At 37.7% G+C, this 17,126-nt stretch overlaps 1 protein-coding gene across 1 annotated transcript; it reads left to right on the forward strand.

Moving 5' to 3' along the window:
* Positions 1–16,051: 16,051 nt before the first annotated feature.
* On the forward strand, positions 16,052–16,801 carry LOC139889911 (uncharacterized). The gene has a single exon (XM_071872822.1). The coding sequence runs from the start codon at positions 16,052–16,054 to the stop codon at positions 16,799–16,801; it is 750 nt and encodes a 249-aa protein (XP_071728923.1).
* Positions 16,802–17,126: the final 325 nt, after the last annotated feature.

Here is a 17,126-nt window from a genome sequence, read left to right on the forward strand (position 1 = left end):
GTCCTTCGGTTCCATCAAATTCCAAAGGTTTGCAGGCAGTGAATTCTTTGTAGGTGCATCCTACACGATTTCCTGTACTGCTAGATCCAAGGTTATTATTGGTATGTAGCGCAGCCTGTACTGCGGCTATGTTTGAAGCTAGAAAAGTACGGAATTCCTCTTCATTCATATTCACGGTGTGTCGAGTAGTCGGTGCCATTTCCTTCAAAATAGTTAAATGGAACAAGTTAATCATACCGAATATTAAGAGTAGTTAATAGTATTTCGTAGCATAATATGAACTCATTTATAAAAGCTTTTTCTTCATATTAGCGTTTTATAAGTTTAAATTCGGGTAGTACCTACCCGTTAAGTTCATACTTAGTAGCTAATATACAATTCAACTACTACAATTCTATATGAAAAACTGATTATAATAATATTTCGCGTTCAAACTTTTATACAATATTTTACAAACTTACAATACCGCTTATTTTACATAAAGCATGAAATATAGCACACAATAACTTTGATACAAGATAGTTGTGAAGACAATTCTAGCTAGTACACAAGTCGTTCAGCAAAGGCAATAAAGACACGTAATTCATACGTCCAGAAACAAGTCATGCATTCTGGTTTTACTAGGACTACTTCCCATCCTTGGTCTTGTGCAACATAACCGTTATGGCCGTTGATAAGACAGCGTGTTGTAACGTCATCAAAGGGACGAGGGTTACGTAATGTCCAACAGTCCCGTAACAATCTAAAAACCTCATTTCTTACCCCAATTACCGACTCCGTCACTTGTGGAAACGTTTTGTTTAATAGTTGTAGCCCGATGTTCTTGTTCTCACTTTGGTGAGAAGCGAACATTACTAATCCGTAAGCATAACATGCTTATTTATGTTGCATGTTAGCCGCTTTTTCTAAATCACGAAGTCCAATATTCGGATATATTGAGTCAAAATAATTTCTTAACCCGTTGCGTAAAATAGCATTTGGGTTCCCCGCAATATATGCGTCAAAGTAAACACATCGTAACTTATGGGTTTCCCAATGTGATATCCCCCATCTTTCAAACGAAAGTCTCTTATAAACCAAGACATTCTTGGAACGTTCTTCGAATGTCTTACAAACTGATCTCGCCTTAAATAGTTGTGCCGAAGAATTCTGGCCGACTCTAGACAAGATTTCATCAATCATGTCTTCGGGTAGGTCTCTTAAAATATTGGGTTGTCTATCCATTTTGTGTTTTTAAACTGTAAAATAGACAAGAGTTAGATTCATAAAAAAATACTTATTAATACAAGCAATTTTTACATATATCATAAAGCATAAGAACACTATATTACATATATTACACCACACGAATACAACTATCTTATTCCGACTCGCTCGTTTCTTCTTCTTCGGTTTTGGTTCGTTTTGCCAAGTTTCTAGGGATATATGATGTTCCCCTAATACGAGCCGTCGTTGTCCACATTGGTTTAGAAAAACCTGGTGGTTTAGAGGTTCCCGGGTCATTGTTACAACTTAAGGACTTCGGGGGTTGACGATACATATAAAGTTCATCGGGGTTGGAATTAGATTTCTCTATTTTTATGCCCTTTCCCTTATTATTTTCTTTTGCCTTTTTAAATTCAGTTGGGGTAATTTCTATAACATCATCGGAATTCTCGTCGGAATCCGATTCATCGGAGAATTGGTAATCCTCCCAATATTTTGCTTCCTTGGCGGAAACACCATTGACCATAATTAACTTTGGTCGGTTGGTTGAGGATTTTCTTTTACTTAACCGTTTTATTATTTCCCCTACCGGTTCTATTTCTTCATCCGGTTCCGATTCTTCTTCCGGTTCCGATTCTTCTTCCGGTTCCGACTCTTCTTCCGGTTCCTCTTCGGGAACTTGTGAATCAGTCCACAAATCATTCCAATTTACATTTGACTCTTCATTATTATTAGGTGAGTCAATGGGACTTGTTCTAGAGGTAGACATCTATCACATAATATCAAACACGTTAAGAGATTAATATATCACATAATATTCATATGTTAAAAATATATAGTTTCCAACAAAAATGTTAAGCAATCATTTTTAAAGAAAACACGGTCGAAGTCCAGACTCACTAATGCATCCTAACAAACTCGATAAGACACACTAATGCAAATTTTCTGGTTCTCTAAGACCAACGCTCTGATACCAACTGAAATGTCCCGTTCTTATTGATTAAAAACGTTCCATATTAATTGATTTCGTTGCGAGGTTTTGACCTCTATATGAGACGTTTTTCAAAGACTGCATTCATTTTTAAAACAAACCATAACCTTTATTTCATAAATAAAGGTTTAAAAAGCTTTACGTAGATTATCAAATAATGATAATCTAAAATATCCTGTTTACACACGACCATTACATAATGGTTTACAATACAAATATGTTACATCGAAATCAGTTTCTTGAATGCAGTTTTTACACAATATCATACAAACATGGACTCCAAATCTTGTCCTTATTTTAGTATGCAACAGCGGAAGCTCTTAATATTCACCTGAGAATAAACATGCTTTAAACGTCAACAAAAATGTTGGTGAGTTATAGGTTTAACCTATATATATCAAATCGTAACAATAGACCACAAGATTTCATATTTCAATACACATCCCATACATAGAGATAAAAATCATTCATATGGTGAACACCTGGTAACCGACAATAACAAGATGCATATATAAGAATATCCCCATCATTCCGGGACACCCTTCGGATATGATATAAATTTCGAAGTACTAAAGCATCCAGTACTTTGGATGGGGTTTGTTAGGCCCAATAGATCTATCTTTAGGATTCGCGTCAATTAGGGTGTCTGTTCCCTAATTCTTAGATTACCAGACTTAATAAAAAGGGGCATATTCGATTTCGATAATTCAACCATAGAATGTAGTTTCACGTACTTGTGTCTATTTTGTAAATCATTTATAAAACCTGCATGTATTCTCATCCCAAAAATATTAGATTTTAAAAGTGGGACTATAACTCACTTTCACAGATTTTTACTTCGTCGGGAAGTAAGACTTGGCCACTGTTGATTCACGAACCTATAACAATATATACATATATATTAAAGTATGTTCAAAATATATTTACAACACTTTTAATATATTTTGATGTTTTAAGTTTATTAAGTCAGCTGTCCTCGTTAGTAACCTATAACTAGTTGTCCACAGTTAGATGTACAGAAATAAATCGATAAATATTATCTTGAATCAATCCACGACCCAGTGTATACGTATCTCAGTATTGATCACAACTCAAACTATATATATTTTGGAATCAACCTCAACCCTGTATAGCTAACTCCAACATTCACATATAGAGTGTCTATGGTTGTTCCGAAATATATATAGATGTGTCGACATGATAGGTCGAAACATTGTATACGTGTCTATGGTATCTCAAGATTACATAATATACAATACAAGTTGATTAAGTTATGGTTGGAATAGATTTGTTACCAATTTTCACGTAGCTAAAATGAGAAAAATTATCCAATCTTGTTTTACCCATAACTTCTTCATTTTAAATCCGTTTTGAGTGAATCAAATTGCTATGATTTCATATTGAACTCTATTTTATGAATCTAAACATAAAAAGTATAGGTTTATGGTCGGAAAAATAAGTTACAAGTCGTTTTTGTAAAGGTAGTCATTTCAGTCGAAAGAACGACGTCTAGATGACCATTTTAGAAAACATACTTTCACTTTGAGTTTAACCATACTTTTTGGATATAGTTTCATGTTCATAATAAAAATCATTTTCTCAGAATAACAACTTTTAAATCAAAGTTTATCATAGTTTTTAATTAACTAACCCAAAACAGCCCGCGGTGTTACTACGACGGCGTAAATCCGGTTTTACGGTGTTTTTCGTGTTTCCAGGTTTTAAATCATTAAGTTAGCATATCATATAGATATAGAACATGTGTTTAGTTAATTTTAAAAGTCAAGTTAGAAGGATTAACTATTGTTTGCGAACAAGTTTAGAATTAACTAAACTATGTTCTAGTGATTACAAGTTTAAACCTTCGAATAAGATAGCTTTATATGTATGAATCGAATGATGTTATGAACATCATTACTACCTTAATTTCCTTGTATAAACCTACTGGAAAAGAGAAAAATGGATCTAGCTTCAATGGATCCTTGGATGGCTCGAAGTTCTTGAAGCAGAATCATGACACGAAAACAAGTTCAAGTAAGATCATCACTTGAAATAAGATTGTTATAGTTATAGAAATTGAACCAAAGTTTGAATATGATTATTACCTTGTATTAGAATGATAACCTACTGTAACAAACAAAGATTTCTTGAGGTTGGATGATCACCTTACAAGATTGGAAGTGAGCTAGCAAACTTGAAAGTATTCTTGATTTTATGAAACTAGAACTTTTGGAATTTATGAAGAACACTTAGAACTTGAAGATAGAACTTGAGAGAGATCAATTAGATGAAGAAAATTGAAGAATGAAAGTGTTTGTAGGTGTTTTTGGTCGTTGGTGTATGGATTAGATATAAAGGATATGTAATTTTGTTTTCATGTAAATAAGTCATGAATGATTACTCATATTTTTGTAATTTTATGAGATATTTCATGCTAGTTGCCAAATGATGGTTCCCACATGTGTTAGGTGACTCACATGGGCTGCTAAGAGCTGATCATTGGAGTGTATATACCAATAGTACATACATCTAAAAGCTGTGTATTGTACGAGTACGAATACGGGTGCATACGAGTAGAATTGTTGATGAAACTGAACGAGGATGTAATTGTAAGCATTTTTGTTAAGTAGAAGTATTTTGATAAGTGTCTTGAAGTCTTTCAAAAGTGTATGAATACATATTAAAACACTACATGTATATACATTTTAACTGAGTCGTTAAGTCATCGTTAGTCGTTACAGGTAAATGTTGTTTTGAAACCTTTAGGTTAACGATCTTGTTGAATGTTGTTAACCCATTGTTTATTATAACAAATGAGATATTAAATTATTATTTTATCATGATATTATGATATATAATATATCTTAGTATGATGTATATACAGTTAAATGTCGTTACAACGATAATCGTTACATATATGTCTCGTTTCGAAATCATTAAGTTAGTAGTCTTATTTTTACATATGTATTTCATTGTTAATACACTTAATAATATATTTACTTATCATTTAACATAATTAACCAAGTGTATCAATATCTTAATATGATTCATATGTACCTAGTAAGACGTTGTTATAACGGTAATCGTTATATATATCGTTTTCGAGTTTCTTAAATTAATAGTCTCATTTTTATGTATATAACTCATTGTTAAAATACCTAATGAGATACATACATATAATAAAAACATGTTAACTATATATATAACCATATATATGTCATCGTATTGTTTTTAAAAGTTTTAACGTTCGTGAATCACCGATCAACTTGGGTGGTCAATTGTCTATATGAAACATATTTCAATTAATCAAGTCTTAACAAGTTTGATTGCTTAACATGTTGGAAACATTTAATCATGTAAATATCAATCTCAATTAATATATATAAACATGGAAAAGTTCGGGTCACTACAGTACCTACCCGTTAAATAAATTTCGTCCCGAAATTTTAAGCTGTTGAAGGTGTTGACGAATCTTCTGGAAATAGATGCGGGTATTTCTTCTTCATCTGATCTTCACGCTCCCAGGTGAACTCGGGTCCTCTACGAGCATTCCATCGAACCTTAACAATTGGTATCTTGTTTTGCTTAAGTCTTTTAACCTCACGATCCATTATTTCGACGGGTTCTTCGATGAATTGAAGTTTTTCGTTGATTTGGATTTCATCTAACGGAATAGTGAGATCTTCTTTAGCAAAACATTTCTTTAAATTCGAGACGTGGAAAGTGTTATGTACAGCCGCGAGTTGTTGAGGTAACTCTAGTCGGTAAGCTACTGGTCCGACACGATCAATAATCTTGAATGGTCCAATATACCTTGGATTTAATTTCCCTCGTTTACCAAATCGAACAACGCCTTTCCAAGGTGCAACTTTAAGCATGACCATCTCTCCAATTTCAAATTCTATATCTTTTCTTTTAATGTCAGCGTAGCTCTTTTGTCGACTTTGGGCGGTTTTCAACCGTTGTTGAATTTGGATGATCTTCTCGGTAGTTTCTTGTATAATCTCCGGACCCGTAATCTGTCTATCCCCCACTTCACTCCAACAAATCGGAGACCTGCACTTTCTACCATAAAGTGCTTCAAACGGCGCCATCTCAATGCTTGAATGGTAGCTGTTGTTGTAGGAAAATTCTGCTAACGGTAGATGTCGATCCCAATTGTTTCCGAAATCAATAACACATGCTCGTAGCATGTCTTCAAGCGTTTGTATCGTCCTTTCGCTCTGCCCATCAGTTTGTGGATGATAGGCAGTACTCATGTCTAGACGAGTTCCTAATGCTTGCTGTAATGTCTGCCAGAATCTTGAAATAAATCTGCCATCCCTATCAGAGATAATAGAGATTGGTATTCCATGTCTGGAGATGACTTCCTTCAAATACAGTCGTGCTAACTTCTCCATCTTGTCATCTTCTCTTATTGGTAGGAAGTGTGCTGATTTGGTGAGACGATCAACTATTACCCAAATAGTATCAAAACCACTTGCAGTCCTTGGCAATTTAGTGATGAAATCCATGGTAATGTTTTCCCATTTCCATTCCGGGATTTCGGGTTGTTGAAGTAGACCTGATGGTTTCTGATGCTCAGCTTTGACCTTAGAACACGTCAAACATTCTCCTACGTATTTAGCAACATCGGCTTTCATACCCGGCCACCAAAAATGTTTCTTGAGATCCTTGTACATCTTCCCCGTTCCAGGATGTATTGAGTATCTGGTTTTATGAGCTTCTCTAAGTACCATTTCTCTCATATCTCCAAATTTTGGTACCCAAATCCTTTCAGCCCTATACCGGGTTCCGTCTTCCCGAATATTAAGATGCTTCTCCGATCCTTTGGGTATTTCATCCTTTAAATTTCCCTCTTTTAAAACTCCTTGTTGCGCCTCCTTTATTTGAGTAGTAATGTTATTATGAATCATTATATTCATAGATTTTACTCGAATGGGTTCTCTGTCCTTCCTGCTCAAGGCATCGGCTACCACATTTGCCTTTCCCGGGTGGTAACGAATCTCAAAGTCGTAATCATTCAATAATTCAATCCACCTACGCTGCCTCATATTCAGTTGTTTCTGATTAAATATGTGTTGAAGACTTTTGTGGTCGGTATATATAATACTTTTGACCCCATATAAGTAGTGCCTCCAAGTCTTTAATGCAAAAACAACCGCGCCTAATTCCAAATCATGCGTCGTATAATTTTGTTCGTGAATCTTTAATTGTCTAGACGCATAAGCAATCACCTTCGTTCGTTGCATTAATACACAACCGAGACCTTGCTTTGATGCATCACAATAAATCACAAAATCATCATTCCCTTCAGGCAATGACAATATAGGTGCCGTAGTTAGCTTTTTCTTCAATAACTGAAACGCTTTCTCTTGTTCATCATTCCATTCAAATTTCTTCCCTAATCTTGTGCGAAAGATATCAGATAACTGGTAAATACCCGTGTGTTGTGGGGTATGAGGTTTTAACCCCAAATTAAGTGTGAGACCAGCTAATTTCATCTCAATTGCTCCTGAACCTTCCTCTCACTCACTCTCACCTAACTTCACCTCCTTCAAACAACCCTAAATCATTTGATCTCGAATTAAAGCTTGATTTTGGTGTCAAATCGTTCCTTATGTTGTTGTGATTCTAACAAGGTAAAGTTTATCTGATTTCGTGAACAAATCAGTGTCAAAATGGGTGTTTTAGTCAAGTTTTATGAAAGTGGGTTTTGATGTCCAAATTGGTTCAATTTGTTGTTGTTTGTTCATAAAAGTTGTGGGTTTATGTTTCTAAATGTTTAGTGTAAAAGATGTAACCAGTTTTGAGGTCAAAAACGTGTCCAAAGTTGAGATTTGGTGATTTTGGGTTGAAACCCGTCACTTTGCTGCTGTTGCAGCTGATGAACTACCATCGGCCGATGGTCGTTGACCATCGACCGATGGTGAGGACGATCGACCGATGGACGAGACCATCGACCGATGGTGTATGATTTCTGACCAGCGGATGTAATTTTGACGATCGACCGATTGGGGGAGACCATCGACCGATGGTGTGTTGAAGATCGGCCGATGGATGGGACCATCGACCGATGGTCTTAGACAGTGAAAATTCTTACTAAGTGTGAAATTCTAGCCGTTATGCTGCCCGTTTGTATTTTAGTGTTCATGATGTAAATTTTGAAAGTGCATAAGTGTTAAGCATGAAAATTTTAGCGGACGCAAATTTTTACTAATTTGCTATAATTCGCTGTCAGTGTGTCTAATCTTGATGGGAACACTATTCTAACTTGGTTTTTGCTGTTCTCAGGAGATAAGGACAAGGAGGAAGCTCAGAAATAATAACTGAGCAGTTGCTGGTAATTGGTGAGTGGGTCTATCTACGGATAGAGTTTAAGTAGCATATCATGCTACTGTGGTTGACTCTTTTACCATGCATAGTGTAGGAATTGCCATGATAGAATAATATCGTTTGCCTGATGTTGTATGTGAATTATGTGTACACTGTGTGAATGGCACCAGTCGGGCTTAGGGAGACTGGGGACTCAAGACCGTGCCTAGGAGAGGTTAGAGTCCGTATGAGGTCAACCGTGCCTAGGGGAGGTTGGGTCCATAGGCTACTGATTGTGGAGTATAGTGTGAACGATGCATCCCCTGCATCTGGATAACTATACTGTAAATTGAGTAGCAGGGACTATCGGTAGACTCAGGCCCGATCAGCTGGGAGTCGTGTGCTCGTACAAGCCGCCGATCCTCGTATTGTCTTATTGTATGCTAGTTGATAGTTAGCATGTGTTGTTGTTGGTATATAGCTTGTGTGTGGCTTAAGCTATATCTGTTAGATAGATTCCATTCACTTAGCGGTGCGCTAATCCCCCACATATTCTCCCCTTGCAGGTTTAGGTACTACTAGTCGGGAAGGGTGCTATTGCAGAAGACATGTTTGACAACCCAACTCTGATGTGGACTTTTGTATAAATGATGTTTTGTGATAACGTAACACCGTTGTGTAAACTTAAACGTAATGACGTGACTTATATTGTGTTTATTATTAAAGTCTTCCGCTGTGTTTAAAAAAAAAAAAAAATGGCCGGTGTTACAAGTTGGTATCAGAGCATGGTTTGGCAGCAAATACGTGCGCGTATTTTGTTCCCAAACCCTGAGGCAAGTCAAACATGTCTGTGGGAGTGGGGGCTAAGTGAAAATAGGATATACGTGTATTAGTTGTGATTGAACTAACTGTTATCCACTAAGCTTTTGTGTGAGCTGTTTTGTAGCACAGGTATGTCTGATAGAAACGCGACTGGCCCATCTAACCCCGGAACATTCAGAGCACCAGAAGAGGGTGTTGAGTCTGATGATGATCAGAGTAGTTACATCCTTCAGTTAGAAAGCAAGTTAAAAGAGGCCGAGGACAAAATTAATGAGCTTGAATTGGCAAGGCATTCTGGAAATGATGATACACCACCTGGATTCCCAACTGCGCAATCCCAAACGATACCTAATGTGCACCAAAACCAGTTTCAGAATCAAATACCTAACCAATATTATATGCCACCGCAAAACACTTTTACTTACCAAAATCCCATGATGATGAATCCATACCAAATGCAAATGTTCCAACAACCTTACATGCAACCACCCAAAAAGTGTACTTATAAGAACTTCCGTGATTGCAAACCCTCTGAGTTCTCTGGAAGTACTGATCCGACTGTAACTCTCAATTGGTTGCGAGAAATTGAAAGGGTATTTGAAGCATGCCAGTGTGAACCCGAGCTGAAAGTGACATATGCAAGTCGAATGTTGAAAGGTAGGGCTATGATTTGGTGGGATTCCTTGATTTCCAGTATACCGAAAGAACAAGTGAGTATGATCACATGGGAGCAGTTTCATGGGAAGGTGTGTGAACAGTATTGTAATCCTTTTGATATGAACCGAATCAAGACTGAGTTTCTTGAAATGAAGATGACACCTCAAATGATGATCGACGAGGTAGTAGAGAAGTATATGGATAAACTAAGGTTTGTACAACAGTGGGTGCCAGACGAAGCGTCTCGCATACAACATTTTGTTAATATCATTTTGCCAGAGTACCGAACTTTTGTTAGAACGGCTACATCGTTGTCTCAAGCGGTTGTGATGGCTAAGATGGTAGAAAGTGATGTTCAGGCCGCCAGAAACAGAATGTTTGGTAATGTGCTACAACAAGGTGGGCAAGTATCTGGTCAATCAGGATCTAAATCCAAGAAGTCTAGTGGGTTTAAATCGAAGGGTAAAAGTGGTCAGAATTGTTCTGGATCTGGATCAGGTAAAGGGAATTGGTGTCACACGTGTCGATCTTCTCACAGTGGTCAGTGTTCCGAGGCTACAAGAAGATGCTTAAAGTGTGGTGTTGTTGGGCATGAGTCTTCAGCATGCCCGTATCCGAATAGTGTATGTTGGAGTTGTCACAAACCAGGGCATCGTGCAATTAGTTGTTCGTCGAAGAGTGGTAGTTCCGGGGCAGGGTCAGGGTCAGGGGCGCGTTCAGCATCAGCTGGAGGGTCAAATGCCTCGAGTGGGCAGAAGAGGAAGAACCCTCCAATAGCAGAGGCTAGAGCTTTTCAGATGTCAGTTGAGAATGCTGTGGCAACCGACGAAGTGATCACCGGTATGTTTCTAATCAACTCAATACCTGCTCGTGTATTGTTTGATTGTGGTGCCAATAGGTGTTTTATGTCCCTAGATTTCTATGCTAAGTTGAATTTACCAGCTAATGTGTTACCCAAGCCGGTTAGTGTAGAAGTAGCCGATGGTAAGATCACACCAGTCACAACATATGTGTCTGGGATTTGTATAGAGATTGAAGGGAAGTCTTTCCCGGTGACTTGTTTAGTGTTACCTATTCCTAGCTTTGATGTAGTATTAGGAATGGATTGGTTGAGCTCGCTTAGGGCTAATATTAAGTGTGATAGGAAAATGATTACCTTTCGTTTGACCGATGGAACCCGTGTTGTGGCCCGAGGGGAGCGGGGCGGGTATAATTTTCCGTTGATAACCATGATGAAAGCGAAAAAGTCGATGGAAAAGGGTTGTGATTCGTTTCTTGCGTATGTGATTGATGCAAAGAAAGAAAAGAAAACAGTGGCCGATATTCTGATAGTATCAGAATTTCCCGAAGTGTTCCCAGATGAGTTACCAGGTCTGCCGCCGGTAAGGGAAGTTGAATATAAGATTGAATTGGTTCCTGGAACAACTCCAGTTGCAAAAGCTCCATACCAATTAGCGCCATCTGAAATCCGTGAAATGATGTCACAGATTCAAGAACTATTAGATCGTGGGTTTATCCGACCGAGTTCTTCACCGTGGGGTGCTCCAGTATTGTTTGTTAAAAAGAAAGATGGGTCAATGCGTATGTGTATTGATTATCGTGAATTGAACAAAAGAACAGTAAAGAATAAGATCCGTTACCTCGAATAGATGATTTGTTCGATCAGTTACAGGGTGCTTCATTATTTTCTAAGATAGACTTATGATCCGGATATCATCAGGTTCGTGTTGCTGAATCAGATATACCGAAAACAGCGTTCAAAACAAGGTATGGTCATTATGAATTTCTTGTCATGCCTTTTGGGTTGACGAATGCGCCAGCAGTCTTCATGGATCTAATGAATAGAGTGTGTCGTCCATTCTTAGATAAGTTTGTGATTGTGTTTATTGATGACATATTGGTGTATTCGAAAACAGAGAGTGAACATGCTGAACATCTGAGGTTGGTTTTGAACTTGTTAAAACGTGAGCAACTATTTGCAAAATTTTCAAAGTGTGAATTTTGGTTACGTGAAGTGCAGTTTTTGGGTCATGTGATTTGTACCGAGGGTATAAAAGTTGATCCGACAAAGATAGAAGCGGTAATGAATTGGAATTCTCCGAAGACTCCGACTGAGATTAAGAGTTTTCTGGGATTGGCTGGGTATTATCGCAGGTTTATCAAAGATTTTTCTAAATTAGCGGGTCCGTTGACTAAGTTGACTCGTAAAGATGTAGCCTTTCGATGGACTGATGAACAGGAAAAGGCTTTTCAGATTTTGAAACAGCTACTGTGTCAGGCACCAGTGTTAGCTTTACCAGAAGATTCAGACGACTTCGTGGTATACTGTGATGCATCCTATGCCGGGTTGGGTTGTGTATTAATGCAAAGAGATAAAGTAATCGCCTATGCCTCGCGACAGTTGAAAGTTCATGAGAAGAATTATCCAGTGCATGATCTTGAAATGGCTGCAGTAGTGTTTGCTTTGAAACTGTGGAGACACTATTTGTATGGAACCCATTGTGTTATATGTACAGATCACAAGAGTTTGCAGTATATCTTCTCACAGAAAGAATTGAGTATGCGTCAGAGACGATGGCAAGAGTTGATCAAAGATTACGATTGTGAAATTAAATACCATCCGGGTAAGGCAAATGTGGTTGCAGATGCGCTAAGTCGTAAAAAGTCAAGTGAAAATGTGAAATTTCTTAGTTTGAATATAACTTCAAATTTGATTAACAGCTTAAAAACCATTCAGGCCTGTGCTTTAGAGGACGAACATATTAAATCTGAACAAATGACCAAAAGAAAAGTGGACTTAATTGATGACTCACGTGGACTAAAGACCTTAAACAATCGTGTTTGGGTGCCTAAGCTTGGAGATTTGAGGGATTTAATCATGACGAAAGCTCACAAATCCAGATTGACAGTACATCCGGGTAGTAATAAGATGTATCATGATTTGAAAGCAGTGTATTGGTGGCCGACAATGAAAACAGATATCGCTCGATATGTTGAAAAGTGTCATATATGTGCGCAAGTGAAGGCAGAACATCAGAAACCTTATGGTTCGCTACGTCAGTTACAGATTCCAGAGTGGAAATGGGAACATATAACGATGGATTTTGTGACCAAATTACCTCGAACTCAGAAACGACATGATATGATTTGGGTAATAGTGGATCGTCTAACTAAAAGTGCTCATTTTCTTGCTACTCGTGAGACAGCTTCGTTAAGTGAGTTAGCCGATTTGTATGTGAAAGAAATAGTTAGTCGACATGGTGTGCCGTTATCGATCGTTTCAGACAGAGATTCCAGATTTGTGTCAAATTTTTGGAACAGTCTTCAACAAAATTTGGGTACACGTGTGAATTTAAGTACAGCTTATCATCCTCAGACAGATGGTCAGAGTGAAAGAACGATACAAACTTTGAAGGATATGTTAAGGGCTTGTGTGTTAGAATACGGTGGTTCGTGGGATACACATTTACCGTTGGTCGAATTCGCGTATAATAATTCATATCATTCGAGTATAGGAATGCCGCCCTATGAAATGTTGTACGGTCGTCGTTGCAGAACTCCGACTTGTTGGTTAGAAGCCGGGGAGAAGCAGTTTGCAGGTCCCGAAATTGTTCAAATGACAGCTGAAAAAGTTGCAATTGCGAGAGAAAAGTTGAAAGCCGCTAGAGATAGGCAGAAAATGTATGCTGATCCGCGTAGACGTCCGGTAACTTTTAGTGTGGGTGAACGAGTGTATCTGAAAGTTTCGCCGTGGAAAGGGGTTATCAGATTCGGTAAACGTGGTAAGTTAGCACCGAGATTTATTGGTCCATTTCTGATCAGTGAAGTGTTGAATGATCAGACTGTGGTGCTAGATCTTCCGCCAGAGTTAGCCGGTATTCATAATACATTTAACGTGTGTTATCTTCGAAAGTGTAAAGTCGATGATGAAACACAACTTCTTCCTTTAGAAGATTTAAGGGTCGATTTGAATAAGAAATTGGTGGAAGAGCCGGTCCGTGTAGTTGACCGAAAGGTGACTAAGTTGAGAAATAAAGAGATACCGATGGTATTGATCGAGTGGAAACACAGTTTGGGTTCTAATCTTACGTGGGAAACGGAAGAGTTGATGAGAAACCGCTATCCTTATTTGTTTGACCAAGACCAGATTTCGAGGACGGAATCTCCTTAAGGGGGGTGGATTTGTAACAGACTGAAACCCGGGCTAGTTGTAAGTTGTCTATTTTTGCCTTTAGGGTTTGTGCTTAGTCTTAAGTGCTTTTTATTTTAATTATTTTATTAGTATTTTAATATAATTGTGTTGTGACCAGTTTGTGACAAGGGTCCCAGAACAGGTTTGTTTATTTTATTTGGACCTCGTTTGGGTTACCTAATCTTGTGCGAAAGATATCAGATAACTGGTAAATACCCGTGTGTTGTGGGGTATGAGGTTTTAACCCCAAATTAAGTGTGAGACCAGCTAATTTCCTCTCAATTGCTCCTGAACCTTCCTCTCACTCACTCTCACCTAACTTCACCTCCTTCAAACAACCCTAAATCATTTGATCTCGAATTAAAGCTTGATTTTGGTGTCAAATCGTTCCTTATGTTGTTGTGATTCTAACAAGGTAAAGTTTATCTGATTTCGTGATCAAATCAGTGTCAAAATGGGTGTTTTAGTCAAGTTTTATGAAAGTGGGTTTTGATGTCCAAATTGGTTCAATTTGTTGTTGTTTGTACATAAAAGTTGTGGGTTTATGTTTCTAAATGTTTAGTGTAAAAGATGTAACCAGTTTTGAGGTCAAAAACGTGTCCAAAGTTGAGATTTGGTGATTTTGGGTTGAAACCCGTCACTTTGCTGCTGTTGCAGCTGATGAACTACCATCGGCCGATGGTCGTTGACCATCGACCGATGGTCGTTGACCATCGACCGATGGTGAGGAAGATCGGCCGATGGACGAGACCATCGACCGATGGTGTATGATTTCTGACCAGCGGATGTAATTTTGACGATCGACCGATTGGGGGAGACCATCGACCGATGGTGTGTTGAAGATCGGCCGATGGATGGGACCATCGACCGATGGTCTTAGACAGTGAAAATTCTTACTAAGTGTGAAATTCTAGTCGTTATGCTGCCCGTTTGTATTTTAGTGTTCATGATGTAAATTTTGAAAGTGCATAAGTGTTAAGCATGAAAATTTTAGCGGACGCAAATTTTTACTAATTTGCTATAATTCGCTGTCAGTGTGTCTAATCTTGATGGGAACACTATTCTAACTTGGTTTTTGCTGTTCTCAGGAGATAAGGACAAGGAGGAAGCTCAGAAATAATAACGGAGCAGTTGCTGGTAATTGGTGAGTGGGTCTATCTACGGATAGAGTTTAAGTAGCATATCATGCTACTGTGGTTGACTCTTTTACCATGCATAGTGTAGGAATTGCCATGATAGAATAATATCGTTTGCCTGATGTTGTATGTGAATTATGTGTACACTGTGTGAATGGCACCAGTCGGGCTTAGGGAGACTGGGGACTCGAGACCGTGCCTAGGAGAGGTTAGAGTCCGTATGAGGTCAACCGTGCCTAGGGGAGGTTGGGTCCATAGGCTACTGATTGTGGAGTATAGTGTGAACGATGCATCCCCTGCATCTGGATAACTATACTGTAAATTGAGTAGCAGGGACTATCGGTAGACTCAGGCCCGATCAGCTGGGAGTCGTGTGCTCGTACAAGCCGCCGATCCTCGTATTGTCTTATTGTATGCTAGTTGATAGTTAGCATGTGTTGTTGTTGGTATATAGCTTGTGTGTGGCTTAAGCTATATCTGTTAGATAGATTCCATTCACTTAGCGGTGCGCTAATCCCCCACATATTCTCCCCTTGCAGGTTTAGGTACTGCTAGTCGGGAAGGGTGCTATTGCAGAAGACATGTTTGACAACCCAACTCTGATGTGGACTTTTGTATAAATGATGTTTTGTGATAACGTAACACCGTTGTGTAAACTTAAACGTAATGACGTGACTTATATTGTGTTTATTATTAAAGTCTTCCGCTGTGTTAAAAAAAAAAAAAAAAAAAATGGGCGGTGTTACAAAAAAGGCGTCAATGAACCGACAACAGGAACCTGCCAGACATAGTTCTTACGCAAAAGATGGATTCAGTATACCAGATTTGAACCAAGAACCTGCCAGACATGGTTCTTATGTACACCAAACTTTTTTCTCGCCTATCCCATTATTAGATAAAATTCCAGAAATGTTTCGACCGTACGTAACAAACATACACAATGTAGAAGATGACGGTAATTGCGGATTTAGATCAGTAGCTTCAACTCTCGGTTTTCATGAAGATCGTTGGCCACAAATTAGAATGGAGTTGCTTGATGAGATATTAATGCATAAAGAAATATACATTGAAATGTTTGGAGAAAGTGAATTGTTCAAAATTTATGAGGCGATCAATCTTCCTCCAAATGCTAAAGCCGTTTGGAAGTATTGGATGATTATGCCTGATATGGGTTATCTAATTTCTTCAAGGTACAATGTGGTATTGTTATTTTTGAGCAATGAAGGACATACAACATGTTTACCGCTTTGGACCAGTCCACCCGAGTCGCAACAACATGTTATATGTGTAATTGCTCGCATAAATGGTAACCACTTTGTAAAAGTGGACTTACATGGATATTATCCGATACCTCCGACTCATCCACAGAGGAATACTTATAAATATGATGGCGAATGGGAAAGTCCGTATAAAAATCAACAAGATATTTACATTCAACGTAGGCATTCCAATTATAAGTATTATTTTGTAGATCTCGATTAGAATATTAATGTCAAATTATTTGTTATTGTTAATTATTTATCTTATTTTATTTAAGTAGATTATTTATTTTGTCAAATAATAAAAATGTTAAGAAAAATAAAAATGTATAAATAAATTAACATTTAATTAATATTAAATTAATATAGTTAATATGTTTAGAAAAACGTCTACTCAACTAACAAATAATACTCCGTCAATAATATAGTAATTGATTGATATTAAAATAGTTAATATAATATATAATATATATATACTACTAGTATATATTACTAATACTGAAAAGGATATAAATCATGATTGTAGGCTATAAGAGTGTGGGCCAAGG

The sequence above is a fragment of the Rutidosis leptorrhynchoides genome, chromosome 2, assembly GCF_046630445.1.
Source record: "Rutidosis leptorrhynchoides isolate AG116_Rl617_1_P2 chromosome 2, CSIRO_AGI_Rlap_v1, whole genome shotgun sequence".
NCBI lineage: Eukaryota > Viridiplantae > Streptophyta > Magnoliopsida > Asterales > Asteraceae > Rutidosis > Rutidosis leptorrhynchoides.

What these genes read in the sequence shown, in the direction of transcription:
- LOC139889911 (XM_071872822.1), top strand. Translation starts at nt 16,052, where the DNA reads ATGGGCGGTGTTACAAAAAAGGCGTCAATGAACCGACAACAGGAACCT.